Raw genomic sequence first — 15,082 nt, 5'->3', positions numbered from 1 at the left:
CCCAGCATACAAATAGACTGTTATTGTTTTTCCAAGTTATTAAAAACCAATTCACAATAAAATATGAATTCATTTTATTTGGTAATATATGAGTTGTTCCTCTCCAGAGTTATTGCTATAACTAAATGACTCCTGCTTAGTTTTGCAAATTACATATCTGAAACCGAACCATTCACACATTTTCAACAATACGCAAGACGCATTCTGTTTGATTTTGAAACTCAAAATTTATATTTGATATTTTTGTTTTAATGTTTTTTTTGTAGTTAACTTTTTTTTAAAAAAAATTTAATCAATTTTTTTTAACTTTTTAGATCCACTTAATTTAAAAAAAATATTTTATTTTTTGATTGTATTTAGATTAGGTTAATCTAAAATGTAAACAAAAAAAAAAAAAATTATTAAAATATGATATACACTCGTAAAAGTGTAGCTTGATACCTTGAATTATAAAAAATAAAAATAAAAATAAATAAAATTTGTGCATCCTGCAAATAGTTTAATGTTTTTAGTGAGCGTGTTTACACTTAAAATTAATTAAAACAAAAAATAACTCAAAAAATATCCATCTAGATTTATCATGAAAATTTGCAGTACATTCCTCAAAGTTGATAATATACACTCATAACAACCAGTTAAAATACATCTTATGAAACCTCAGTGCATTACACAACTAATTTCCTTCCTCAACTTCCATGACTCTGCTGTCACATTTACACAGTAGAGCTGTGGTTAAAAAGCTTTCTGGGTTGAGAAAATAAAGGGCAATCTGGATAATTAATTATGAATTATCTTGTTGGGGACCCCCCCTTCTCCTCCTAGTAGTAGTTTTCTTCACAGATATTGCAGCGTTGCCACCGGCTTCAACGCTTTTCTGATGCTGATCATTTACGAGAGATCTTGATGAATTTATTTTACTCCTTAATCTCAATATCTCGCCCTTTGCCAACGCCAATTCCTCTTCCAGTTTCTTTGCTCTCTTCTCCAAACTCTCCCTTTCCTTCCCAAGCCTCATCACAAGGTTATGTGCATCTTCCATGTTTTCCCGGGCTTCTTGAGAAACTTGTTTCTGCTCAGCAAGTGACCTGTAAAGCACATCTTTCTCATCTTCAAGGCTAGAAATCTGAGATTTAGTCATCTCTAGATCTCTTGATAGTAACAATGCATTTTGATTCATCTCATCAAGTGACTTGATCGCCTCTTCCAAATCCATTTCAAGAGACTTCCGCGATTCTCTGTCTTTCGAAATTTGTTTCTCCAACACTTGTAATTCTTTGTTCAAAGAAGCAACAACCTTCTTTTCTTCTTTTAAATCATTGGCTGCATTTTCTGCTTTCTTATAGACATCAACCAATTCCTTTTTTAGGCTATCACGATTTTCAGTGGTAACAGCCAGATCATGGGACACAAATTGCAGCTCAGCTTCAGTTTTCTTTAGAAGCTCTTTTGCTGATGCAAGTTCGCCAACTAACACGTGTGATTTATGTTTTGCCTCATCAAGGCTCGTTTGAAATGACTTTCTAGCTTCGGAAAACTCAGCCTGAAGCTTAGAACCCTCAGACTCAAGGTCCGAGCACAGATTTCTCGTCTGCTGTAGTTGTTTTGCCAGATCAGAAACCTCATTTCTTGATTTTCCAAGAGCTTCCTGTGTAATTTGGCGCTCGTGTTTCAAGTTCTTCACGTTGTTCAATTCTACATCCAGAGTCTTCCTCAAATCATCCCTTTCTTGGGTCAAATTGGCAACTACGGCTTTGTTTCTGCTAACTTCATTTAAAGCAAGATCTATCTTTTCTTTAAGTTGGTGAATCTCATAGTCTTTTTCTCCCAGGAGCTTGGCATCTGCAGCTACTTTCTCTTCAGAAGATGACTTCAAATCATCAAATTCTTTCTGAATAGCATTGAATTTCCTGTTAGAATCATCTTTCTGAACAATTAAAGAACTCATTTGAGCATTCAAATCATCCACCACAGCATTCTTCAGTTCTAGTTCTTTTTTATTTTCCAGAAGTTCAAGTTTCAACCTTTCAATTTCTGAATTCGCTGCTGCAAATTCATCCTTGGTCTGCTCGAAGGTAGAATTCAATTTCTCAAGCTCTGATTGTTTTGCAGCGAGCATGGAATTGAGATTACAAAGAGTATCTTCTTTATCCTTGATCTCTGAACTGAGCAATGCCATCTTTTCTTGCAAAACTTCAATCGAGTCAAGCTTCTCCTTCAGATTTTCTTCTAGTTCTTTCTTATCTTCCTCAGCCTTCATGAGGTCGGTTTGAAGATTCCCTAATTGGACATTGAGATCTTCGACAAATCTTCTCTCACTTAGCAGCTCGTGTCCTAGTCCTGTTATTGTACTGTTTGCCAATCGTAATTGCTTCGACAATGACTGCTGCTCTTCATTTGCTTTTTTAAGTTGCTTGTTTCGTTCTTCCTTCTCATTGAGCAGCTTTGACTCATAGTCCTTCTCCAGTGAAACAATGGTTGCTTCTTTTTCATTCAGCTTATTTGTCGTCTGTGAATCCAACCAGTGGATGATTTGGTAAAAAAATAACACAATTATCACAATAAATTGTTGAAACTAGCAATTTCAAAAATAGAAGTGATATATATATATATATATATGAAGGGGAGCTAATATTGCATATGGCCTGTTCGGTGCAGCTTTTTCTAAGCTAAAACCTAATAATCAGAAAGCAGGAGCCAAAAGCACACCCCTTCTCCAACTTCCAGATAATCAATTTTTTCAACTTATTTAAACTATTTTTGTCTAATAAGCTATAAACATAAGCTACACATAAACAGTCTGACACATACTCTCAAAATAAAACAACAAAAAAAATTATGAGCAACTTATATAAGCTGCACCAAATAGCCCCACAGTATAAAAACATTTGGGGGAAATTCACTCTTCAGGGAGGCATTTCCACTTTGAAACTCCCCGAGGTTCACTCTGCTAGCAATAAATTAAGCAAAAAGGTGAAAAAACTGTGAAATTCTAGGGTTTCCTATAAATTTTAAAGGGAGTTATTTGGATCCAGAAATGGGAAAATAAGCTCTGACAGTCTTTTACTCAGAGGAAAATATTCAACTTCATGCTATTCATATACTGGACAGAAGTCAAAAGTCAATCATGCCATCATAAACTTTTAATTTGCTAAACACATGGCACACTTGTCTAATTAGACAGAACCTTATCTATTTCCAAAAAAAAGTCAGTCTCCTTCAGAGAAGGGAATAGATTAAGAGAACCAAACATTGCTTACTGATTCTATTATCGCCTCATTAGCAATCTTTTCCTTCATAGCAAATGCATATAGTGCACCAAGCAAGCCAGAACTGAATATTCCAAGTCCATTCAGAAGAAAAAGAAGAGGATTTGGCGAAGCATCTCCTTGAAGTGTTTGCTGGCCACAAAAATTATTCATTTCAGAACATTCAAGTAGCACCAAATAATTTGAAAACATAAATAACCAAATCCACTAATTTCAAACCCATTTATAGATTAGGTTTGGCAGAGATTCAGACCTCTGCTTTTTGTTTCTGCTCTGCTGCCCTTGTTTCGGATTCTTCTGAAATAAAATGAATAAATAGACATAAAATAATAGCAACTACAGGAAATAAATAAATAAATAAATCAGCAGTTAATTATTTATCCTTTTGGTAATGAATATTTTATATGGACAAAATATTGGATATTGTTAAAAACAGAATCTGACTATCAGAATGTAGACAAACCTTGTTCAGAGAAGTAAATAAATTATATGAAATGTTAAAATGGAAGGAAGCTAATTGTTAAAACCTACCATCACCTACTCCACCTACTACACCTACCACCACCTACTACCACCTACTCCACACCTACCACTACCACCTACTCCACTACATCTCCTATATAAGGAGCCCCTCACCATTTGTAATATACAGAATATAACAATCAATAATACATCAATTTTAACATGGTATCAGAGCAAGGTTAAGCACTTAGTATTTTTCGCTTCACCGGCGGGCGGCAACCTTGCCTTGGCCGCCCGCCGGACCTCAACCTAGTCCGCTAAAATTCTCTACACAAACCTTTACTCTTCTTCACCACCTCGCCGAAGCAAACCCAAAATCCCTCTGGGACATTTCGTCGAACACCATGTCTGCAACAATGATGTGCATGCTTGGTAAGAACTGAAGAAGGATCTTCCCAGCATATGCTGGGGGACAGTCTTACACTGAAGAAACTGGACACATTGTTCAATGTCAATGAATCTTACCTAGATCTCCAAAGCCACTGGTTCGCGAAGTTAGAAGTTGTCAGAATTCTTCAGCTAGGGAGGTGGCAAAACTCTATCAAGCATCACATCGAAGTAAGTAACACGGACTTCTTAAAAAGTTTGAGTAATATGAAATATCTTAGGTACTTGAGCCTGCAAGGAATCTCTAGACTTCCAGAGCTTCCAGTTTCGTTCTCCAACCTCACCAACATGAAGGTCCTAAACCTTGGGGCATGTCACAATTTGCAAAAGCTCCCAGATGGAATAGGAAAGCTCAAGAATCTAACACACTTGGACATCTCCGAGTGCTACTTGATAGTCCATATGCCGCAGGAACTTTCTTTGCTCACCCAACTCCAAGTCCTTAAGGGGTTTGTCATTTGTGACCTCAAAAGTGTCGAACATGATGTCTGTAGGCTTATTGAATTATCACATCTGAAGAAGTTGAGAAAATTGAGTCTCTATATCAGCGGGGAGCCTAATGACACATGCATGACCTTCTCTCTCTCCATAGGGTCAAAACCCAGCTTGCCCATGGCTGCCACTCCAGGTGCCGTCGTTGTCACCGGCGACCAACACCACCGGTAGCCTCCTCTCCGAAGCTCTCTCTCTCTCTCTGTGCACCGAGCCACCACCGTTACTGCACCGTCGTCGACTGTTGTGAACCACCGTCGGCCACCAAAAATTCCCTCTCTCGGCATCTCTCGGAAACACCCACACATCTCAGTGGACCTTGAGGTACATTCAGTGGATTTGAAGGAATCTGGATTACACAAGCCCCAATCTGCACTCTCATTAACATATTCAATATATCTTTCACACGCAGTTCCCAAACACATCCACTACCTCACCTTTATTTTCATTATTATAAAGCACTATCCCCAATTTTATATAAACTTTTTTATTCTAAACTTTTCTCCACCACCCAACACCATCATCACATTTTCCACCGCCCAACTTTTTATCTTTTATTCCACAAAAAAAAAAAAAAAACAAAAAACAAAAAAATATATATATATAAATAAATAAATACATAAAAAAAATAATAATAAAAAATAAAAAAAATACCAAACCCATTGCAGGTTTTACCAAAACTGTGGGCCAAAAAACCCACGTGCACCACTCTTTTTTTTTTTTTTTTCAATCTCTCGTTTTGATGTCACATATATTCTTATTATTTCTTTCTTTCTTTTTTTATTTTTCTTTCCCTTTATTTTTAATCTTTTTTCCATTATTTTTTCTGCTCAGTCTTGTCCCTTCAAGCCATTCGGATTTGCACAATACACTCATTTTATTCATATCGGGACTTCGCCCTGATCACAATTTTACAAAACAAAAAAAAAAAAAAAAAAAAAAAAAAAAAACCAAAACAACCACATCCCCAGGCGGGATTTTTCTTCTCTACTCGGCCGCCGGTCTCTTCTTCTTGCCTCCGTCCTGGGCGGCCCTTGACAGTGTTGCCTCCGTGTTTCCCACTCCACTGGGCACGATCACTCCCCCCTGCTCCTCTACTACAGCATATGGCGGCCCTCCAAATCGGAACATCACGGTAGCCTTCCGCTTCAGCTCCTTATTTTCCGCCTTTAGCACACTTATCTCTGCTCGCGCATCCTTATACATGCGTTGGAGCAGAGCCAGTTGGGCGTTTAACTGCTGCACCTCATTTGTCCTACTCTGCAGCCGGTGCGACAAGTTTGTGACCGCCGCATGGTCTCCACACATGACTTCAAAGTATACTAATTGGCCTCAATATCTGTTTGCACTGCCATTTTTTGCTCTACCGACCGCATCGGAAAGTTCAACGGCGCAAAACCAGAGGCGCTTGGTTGAGGTTCACTGGCCATCGCACCAGTTATCTCTCTTGTTGACTCGTTGAGGTCGGGAAAGAGAGTGAGCAGACCACGGGACGAAGAGGCCATATTCTGGGTAGCTGAACGGGAAGACGAGGCCATGTTATGGGTTGCTGAGTCTTTCAGAGAAGGGTTGGTTACAGAGTGTTTACAGAGTGTTTCAAGATTTGTAGCTCTTAGCGACAAGCTCTCAGAGAACGAAGAGGTTTCAACTGGTTTGTTATGCTTCCAAGCCTCAGCCTCCGCTTCGGTTTATAAAGACCATGATGAAAAGGCAGACACGCGCATCATGCGCCGCTCGGCGCTAGACGACAACATGGGCGCGCCTTTTGATGGCACGCCTTTTGATGGCACGCCTTTTTATGAATTGGGCACGCCTTTTGATGGCACGCCTTTTGAAAGATTGGGCACACCTTTTGAGGGTGCGACTTTTTAGGGGTCCGACAAGACTCTGTAAACTGTCCCGACATTGATTCCGGTTAGCTCCTTCATGGGTCCGACAAGACTCTGTAAACTGTCCCGACATTGATTCCGGTTAGTTTCTACAAGGGTCCAGCAAGACTCCGTAAACTGTCACAACAACTGTCACAACATTGTCTGATACAACGGTCCGACATGACCCCATAAACTGTCTTCTACATCGGTCCAACACGAGCCAATGTCTTCTACATCGGTCTGCCATAACCATACAGTCTTCTACAACGGTCTGACACGACCATACAATGTCTCCTATCCATTTTTTTATTTTTCAGATTATTTTCTTGTTTTGTTACTCTCTCCAAACTCAAGTTGGTTAGTTCCTATCCCCCTTGAGTTTGCGGGGGGCTGTTAAAACCTACCATCACCTACTCCACCTACCACCACCTACTACCACCTACTCCACACCTACCACTACCACCTACTACCACCTACTCCACTACATCTCCTATATAAGGAGCCCCTCACCATTTGTAATATACAGAATACAACAATCAATAATACATCAATTTTAACACTAATAAAATAACTGAATTCAGGGAACAATCAAAATCATAAAGGCATATCTTAGATATGAGAGAGGATGGAAAAAAAGTTCACTGCTATTGCAAACCATAGTTACCATAGTGTCTACCATTTTATCTGAAGAATCAGCAACAACAATAAAAAAATAGAATTTGAGTAACCACAGAGAAAAGCTAGTTACAAGATAGGGATCGCCCACTCGGCAATGCCACAAATTTTATTTTATTCCCTTTTTTTATGAGAAAGCCTATGAATACCCAAAATACACAATGCACATATACAGTGTAAATATCTGTTCTTGTCAACCTGCACAGGGATTAAGCTTTTACAAGGTCATTAGCTGGAAATTGTCAGTCAAGCCTGTCTAAGTTAGGAAAAGTGATATTCTTGAGTCCATGGTGCTAATTGCTCTCAAAGCAGATTAGTAAGGGCCTTCAAAGGACGGGCTTGGTTTCAATTCTTGATTAAAATATTATAGGGTTAATTCTCTACATGGTCTCATTGGATGTTCTGTACATGTGCATAAAATGAGTGTAGCTGAGATGAGAATGCTTAGATGGATGTACGTTAAGACTTGAAAGGATAGAAATATAAATGAATCTATTCATGAAATGGTAGTAGCACCTATTCAACATAAATTAAGAGAGAACAAATTAAGATGGTTTGGTCACGTGCAATAAAGACCTATAGGTGCAATGGCAAGAAAGAGTGGTAGGATAACTATACGTGTAGGAGGAAACCTAAGTTGACATGGGATGCGGTAGTGAAAAAATATATTAATTGATTTAATTTGATTGAACATATAGCACTTGAAAAAATTGAATGGCAAAAAAAGATTCATGCAGCCAATTCCATTTGATTGAGACACAAGACTTTAGTTTGGTTTGGTTTGGTGCCATATCCAATCAAGAAGGATTTGGTATGTGGGTTTTTATAGTCTCATTAGATATTTAGATTGAATACCTTTTCTGTGGGTTTTCAGGAAAAATCCTTATGCTTGTGATCTCCTATTATACTGGATGTTCTTTATTGTCTTGGCCCGTGGACACGTAAATCCTTGTATTTTGTGCTGATTCTGTCTTTTTCATTATTTTCACACTATTTTCGTCATCAATTGCCCAACATATATGATGCCATTGTTTAGGCTATGAGGTGAACATTTTTGCAGGCAAAGACCAATTTATCTAAAATAAGTAATCTGGAAGTCTAGGAAACCACAGTGAACAAGGAGAACCAAGAGGGAGGGACAGGGGCTGCTCAACACTTACAAGGGAAACTGTTGGACTCAAGTGGATAACTTACATTTTATACTTTACATCTCATAACTTGTTAATAGAAATAAAGAAAACCTATAGGCATCTTTCTACTCCTAATTGTTAGCAATATGGCAACCAAAAACACAATTTAAGCGTAGCTTGGGCCAGAGTGCAGTGATTTCATGCTCTCATCACTAGGGCTGTACAAAACTCGAATCACCCGATGAAACCGACCAATCAGATCCAAAAGATCAACATACAGACAGTTTTGTGAGAAGGAACGATCGGCTACGGGTAGTGTATGTAAAAATCACAATTTTTCAGACGGGCAACAGTTCAATGAACATTACAGCAGACAGACCCGATCCGACCAATATACGTGTCATTATTTTTTTTGCAGTCCAGATTACACTTATCTATAAGCCATTATGACTTGACAAAGAAGTCTACATCTAATAGTTGTCGTTTGACTCTCACACTTTTGAAGCACTCAATTCCCACTCTCTCTCTTTCCAATGCATTCACACACACTCTCTCTTTCTTCTCTTTCCAATGCATTCAATTCTCATTTTCTCACATATCTCTCTCCCACGCATCAATTCTTTCTCTCTTTCCAATGATTCAATTCTTCTTCTCTCAGATGCATTCAATTCTCTCTCTTCTCTTTTCTGTATCTCCTGTCTCATAGTGTCTATTCTCCCTCATTAGCTCCTCTCATCATCCCGATTCCCATCTCCCCCAAAACCCTAACCTACTTCGATCCATCTCCCCCAAAAATACCCACTTTGATTATTAAATTTTTGGCACCTATCTAGTGACTCAACGATGAAGGGCCAAAACCTAGATTGGGTTATTCTTAGAGGATTGACGTTGAACAACATCCAATCTGAAATCACTTGCAAAATGGATGAACAATTGTTGAAGTGGCAGAACAACCTTTCATTTGTGGTTAGTCTCTTTGTTTTTTGTTCTTCTATGATTTCTTCCTCCATCTAGGATCATTTCTTGAAAACCCCTTTTCTTTTTAATTTTTAGTGATATCTTTTTCTCCTTTTGTGATTGAAACCCCATTTATTTTATTCCGCAGAATCGAAACTCAAGAATGGTTGAGTTCGAACACTACATCGGTCGATAGTGGGAGAGAACATGTTCAACTCACCATGGTTAGATCGATTGGTGGGTTGATAGGAAAACCGACCCGATCCGACCCATGAACAGCCCTACTCATCACAATAACAGGCGTGTGACTTGGGATAAGGTTTTCTTGAGTTGAATGATATGGGTGCATTCCATGCAAGATACCTAAAACTTCCACGGAAGCTTTTAGTCATTGAACCAAGAGATAATCACTATTAATAAGGAGGTTCTACATGCTATCCATGTGAATAAAGTGTTCTCAAAATGCAGGACAAATAAAATTAAAACTTGAGAAATTCTAAGCAAGGAGATGAAAACTGATAAACTTTTGTTGAGTTTACTATCATTCTTTGATGGCGCAGCTCTTGATTGGCTGAAAGCCTATTAACGGTTTTGGAGGATCAGAGTGAATCTTCTAAATGATATTAGGTCTAGTTTCCTATAATTTCGTCTGATGTGAATAGAGGGGCCAAACTAGAAGTTCAAGACTTTAATTGGAAGTTGGGAACCACAATCTGAAGGCATTTTTTAATTGGTTACATAGTTTAGAGAGTTTTTTTCATTGGAACTACATGACAAAGCAAAGAAAATTATTTTTTTTTGAAGCAAAAAATTGCGGGAACAACTAGAATTTGATGTGCTAAATATCAACGAGAACATAATGCAGCTATACGCACTTGGGAAGACATAAAAATCGTAATGAATCAACATTTCAACAACGATTTACAAACAACAAGCCAACTTATAGTTTAATTAGTTAACACAAGGAAGTAAGTACGTCAATGAATATGTAAGGTTGTTTAACAGTTTGACTACCAAGTCCAAGTTCCCATGGAATGAAGATGTCATGATTTCCATGCAAAGTCACAATTAAATCTGCAAATCTCTTGTAGATTGGTTGCTAGCAGCAGACTTTACCATATGCAAACGTAGTCCAAGTAGCATTTCAAATAGACAAATCTACAAGGAGTAAAAAGACCTTTGTTACTTTCCGTTGTACCCAAAACAAAACAAAAAAAAAAAAAAAAACCTTTGTGAAACCCATTTGTAACAAACTTCCTAAAGGCCTTCCCGTACTTCTCCTGGCCCTTTTCAGTCTTTGTATAGAGGTAACATTAAGCGCAAAGCTGTAGCGTGAACAAATTTTTCATACAAAGGTGAAGTGTAATGACCAAATGTGCTCATTAGTGATCGATATTAGGGATTGTACAAATGTTGTATCTGAGGAAGCTATAAAGAAGTTGGGTTTGAAGGTTGACACACACCCGAGCCTTATCATGTGATATGGATAACCAATACGAAACTTAAGGTTGATAAACAGTGCCAGGTTCTTCATTTTAAATTTTGTCATGTTGCCTTGGGTCGTACACAAGGTTTTAAAAAGCAGCCGCAACCGTTACGTAACGCCGTTACGTAACGGTTTTGGCGGTTACCGCCACCCATTACGGCCGCTTTTGCAGTGTGATTGAGATTCACAAATGCGTCGGCCGTAGCGGCTGCTGTAGCGGTCGTAACGGTGCCGTAACAGCCGTAACGGCCTGTTACGCACCGTTACGTAACAGTTCCAAACTGTTTCTTTAGAAAAAACACAAAAAAAAAAACTAAAAATGGGAGAAGAGAGATAGAGAGAAGAGGGAAGATAAAGAGAGAAAATAGAGGAGCAAGAGATAGAGAGAGAGAGAGAAGAGGGAAGATGAAGAACATATTATTGATTTGTTGAAACTATAAGATGTATGCTATTCTATTCAGCTGCTATCACTAAACCATTTTGTTTGTGTGTGTCTATCTATATATTGTTTGAAAATAATAATAATAATAATAAGTGTGGTTATCATCTATTTGGTTGGGTTAAAATATGTATATATATATATATATTTAGGCTCTTATTTATTTTTTTACTTTTGTCATTATTTATTTTATATATAATAGTTAGTGATTGATTTTTTGTAAAATATAAAGTCATTAATTATTAAAATAAAATGTAAAAACTCAATTTATAGTGATTTAAAAATATGAAATATATTGGATCATACTTAAAAATTTATAAAAATTGATCAATATTTATTTTTAACCCAATAAATATGATCATGGAAAAAAAATATGCGTATCGGTAAGTTTTTTTCAAATTGTGCAAAAAATAAAAAAATTCACGATTCCGGTAACCGCAACCGTTACACTACGGCCTTTACACCCTGCAACCGCAACCGCGTCACCGCCACCGTTACGGCGACCGCAACCGCTTTTCAGAACCTTGGTCGTACATGAATATAGGATCATGATGTCATTCATGATGCACATGCCAACAACTATTCTTTCATTGATGGCAAGACAAAGTACATTCGTCCCACAGCCACCGATTGATGCATCGTTAAGTTGACGAAAAATTCATCGTTGATTTGACATGTTCATCCGTCATATGGTATTATTGGATGTATTCTTAACTAGCAGGAGTTGAGTTTTTTTGGTGGAAGAGAATTGATGACACAACCCTTAATTGGATGGAAGACTATTATCTGATTGGGAGACCCATGGTGAAGTTCGTGGATCCAAAACTTTTTGGTCCCATACATGTAATTGTTCATATTATTATTTAACAAGGATTTAAAATAAATAGTTGGTTCAGATATTTCTGATTATGTTTCCAAATAATATTAGATTTAGTTCTCATATTAATTTAGGGTTTGGGCCTATAAAAATTAGGTTTTGATTTGTATTAATCAACTTTGGTTTTACAATAAAAAGATTGCATTAAGGTTGTGGTCGTTTTTGAGTTTTCTCCCTCTTCTCTGTTCTTCATATATCTCAATCTATCTTCATTCTGCAAAAAGAGAAAAAAGGTCATTCTAGATTTTGGAAACACAAAAGACTCTTCGCTCACACCATGAACAAAGTTTCTCCAAATTTAGTAACATGGTTATTTTAAAATTAGACAGTTTACTCGGACCATTTCCATGGTTACCCAATGCATTCTAAGCCTTAGTTACCTAATGCATCTAAACATTTCCAATAAAAAAAATTAAAAAATAAGAATAAATAAAAATAAAGCATTTCCTTAGTTACCTAATCTACTCTAAGCCTCTATTACTTCAAGGGGATCTTTCATAACTTCTAAAAAAGTTGGGATACCTGAACCAACTAAAAGGTTGAGTATATCTTTAGACCAAGGTTGAGGAGCATTTCCTTGTATTTTTTTTCTTTTGTTAAAAAGTTCTTTGGTACAAGGTGTGTTCACACGCAATGCGTGTGTAATATCATCAATCAAACAATCATTCAAAATCTCACATGCTAAACCATTGTAGTTATTGAACAATTTTGGAAACCTAAAAAAGCATTACAACCATCATAGTTATGGGGCAAATTTGGAAACCCAAGAAAGCATTACATAAATTTAGAAAAGTGTTCACAGCAAACTGGGCATTGTGCAAGATGCACAATAATATTATAATATTAAAAATATTTTAGTATTATGTCTTCGACTTTTATCTTTTATATTTGTCAATACACTTGAATAAAATAATATTAATGAAACTTCATGGAAGAAAGAAAATATAAATTAAATAATAAAAAAATGATGGAGAACTCTAGAGAAACATATGATGAAAATGATTTTAGGATGAAGTATTGTTTATTCATCTCTACCGACTTAGTAAGTCAGTTATCAAGTTCTATATATTTGGTGTGTTCCTTTGGCGGGAGTCGTGAGAGAGTGATCAAGGAAGTAAATCTCTCCTCTGTGCTTCTAAATTTGTGTTTTTGTGGTGTGTTTTTTGTACATACTTTCAAGCCATATGTAAGGGTGTTTCTTTGGTGGAGCTTTGGGTTCAAGCTCTTGTGCAAGGATGGTTTGAGCCAACCCAACGTATAATCGGACTGTTGTATCTTAAGAAGACAAGCCATTTGAGATAGTCTATTGCACTAGATGGTTTTTTGAAGGATTTACCAACCACAGAGGACTTGAATTTCCATAAAGAAAGTGATATTACTATATCTCAATCCGCTTTGTATAAATCCTTTATTTAGAGATATTTTGTGTAAACCACTATTATTTTGTATGATAGTGGATGTTATGTAATCACATGATTTAATATAGTGGATAAAGAGGAAAGATTCATGATTGTAGGTTGAGTTAGCCGAACCACGTTAAATTTGGTGTATTCTTATGGTGATGCTTTTTTGCTCTATTTTTATTTTCTGGTGGTAATTACACTAAGATATAGTACATATATACCTTAATTCTTCATACTATAACTCTAATTTTGGTTGCATCAAACTGACTCTACACAAAATATTTGTACAAAATGTAATTTTATTACCGTTCTAAATGAATAGCAGAAGATATTATCCATCTCATTTATTATGACTAATTACGTTAAATTTATTCTATTCCAAGCAAATGTTGAATTAGAGAATAGCCATTGTACTCAGAATAAAAAATTATTGGTCAGTCATACTTTCAACCCAAAATGTCACCATTACTGCATGCACAGTGCTCCAAACAAAAACTTCATTATCCAGAATTGAAGACAATCAAAATTGTAAAAGGGGCAAATTTAGGAAAATTAACAAACATGGAAAATTTAGGAAAATTAACAATCATAATCATATAATGCCAAGCAAATTGAATATGATAAAAGAAACAACATTCATCCAATTAGGACCAACCCAAATCCAAATTTGTAAAAATGAGCAAACTCATCAATTTACCAGAAAGAAATGAAGCTCATTTAGGTTAAACCCAAAAACCCTGCATCAATCTTGGAAAATAAGCAAGAAAATACCCAAAACCCAACTTACCTGTTGCCAAACCTTCAAGAGCTTGAGCTTTCAATTGAAAAAATGGAAGAAGTGAAAAACCCACCAAAGCAATAACTCTCCTTTTGAAGAAGTCACCATCGTTTGGGTTCACACGGTGCATACAAACCTGGGGTGTTCTGTTCTTTCTACTGTGGCCTCCATTTCTCGGGAAAGAAAAAAAGAAAACAGACTGAGAAGTGTATAAGGAAGAAAGAGACTGAGAGTGATAGAGGGGAGAGTGGGAAAAGCAAGAAATCCCCATTGCAACACTCATTTGATTTCCTTGATTTTGACAGTGATAAACAAGCACTCTCAGAGAGATCCTGGTCTCTCTGTGCTCTATCGCTCTACTTTTTGTGATTCCATGGCTCTGACTTGAATAGACCTTGTTGCCCTCTTTTAGTTGCAGTGATAACAGTCGCGGGTTTTGGGGTAGCGGTGGCCACGGGGAGGGTGTAAAAATAGCTCACGGGCGTGGGTGGTCCGAAATCTGTCCGCGGTCGGAGATGGATATAAGTTCGGGCCTTAGTCTAATCCGGGACTCAAGCTTCAGATTGGATCATCATTTTGAAGTTTGGTTCATTTTCATGGGCTTGGCCCGCTTAGGTTGGGCCATGGCCCAGTCTATTGGCCCACTTAAAACTCGGTTGGAGGTCTAATTCGCTCGAGGCTTAGGTCAAATTTGGGAAGATAAAAAAAAGTCAAAAAGTTACTCAAAAAATTAAAAAGTTAATACTATTCACCAAAAGTCAACAATTACGGCTGCACAACTCCCAATCCTAATTTTTCC

The 15,082-nt window shown here is 37.1% G+C and overlaps 1 protein-coding gene across 3 annotated transcripts; it reads right to left on the bottom strand.

Annotated features, from left to right (window-relative positions):
* Positions 1–550: 550 nt before the first annotated feature.
* On the bottom strand, positions 551–14,772 carry MFP1 (MAR binding filament-like protein 1). 3 transcript variants are annotated; one of them, XM_028254255.2, is made up of 5 exons: positions 14,293–14,754; positions 10,315–10,458; positions 3,520–3,563; positions 3,258–3,398; positions 551–2,506 (listed from the first exon to the last, which is right to left on the bottom strand). In XM_028254255.2, the coding sequence occupies exons 4-5, from the start codon at positions 3,294–3,296 to the stop codon at positions 782–784; spliced, it is 1,764 nt and encodes a 587-aa protein (XP_028110056.2). In that variant the 5' UTR covers positions 3,297–3,398; positions 3,520–3,563; positions 10,315–10,458; positions 14,293–14,754; the 3' UTR covers positions 551–781. The 3 variants fall into 3 exon arrangements, with proteins under 3 accessions (XP_028110056.2, XP_028110054.2, XP_028110055.2); XM_028254253.2 differs by lacking the exon at positions 10,315–10,458 and having other exon boundaries at positions 14,293–14,772; XM_028254254.2 differs by lacking the exon at positions 10,315–10,458 and having other exon boundaries at positions 3,520–3,560; positions 14,293–14,758.
* Between the last annotated feature and the right edge of the window lie 310 nt (positions 14,773–15,082).

Source organism: Camellia sinensis, chromosome 4 (assembly GCF_055761805.1).
Source record: "Camellia sinensis isolate YWXY chromosome 4, ASM5576180v1, whole genome shotgun sequence".
NCBI classification, from domain to species: Eukaryota; Viridiplantae; Streptophyta; class Magnoliopsida; order Ericales; family Theaceae; genus Camellia; species Camellia sinensis.
This window is presented reverse-complemented; position numbering and strand designations above follow the sequence as displayed.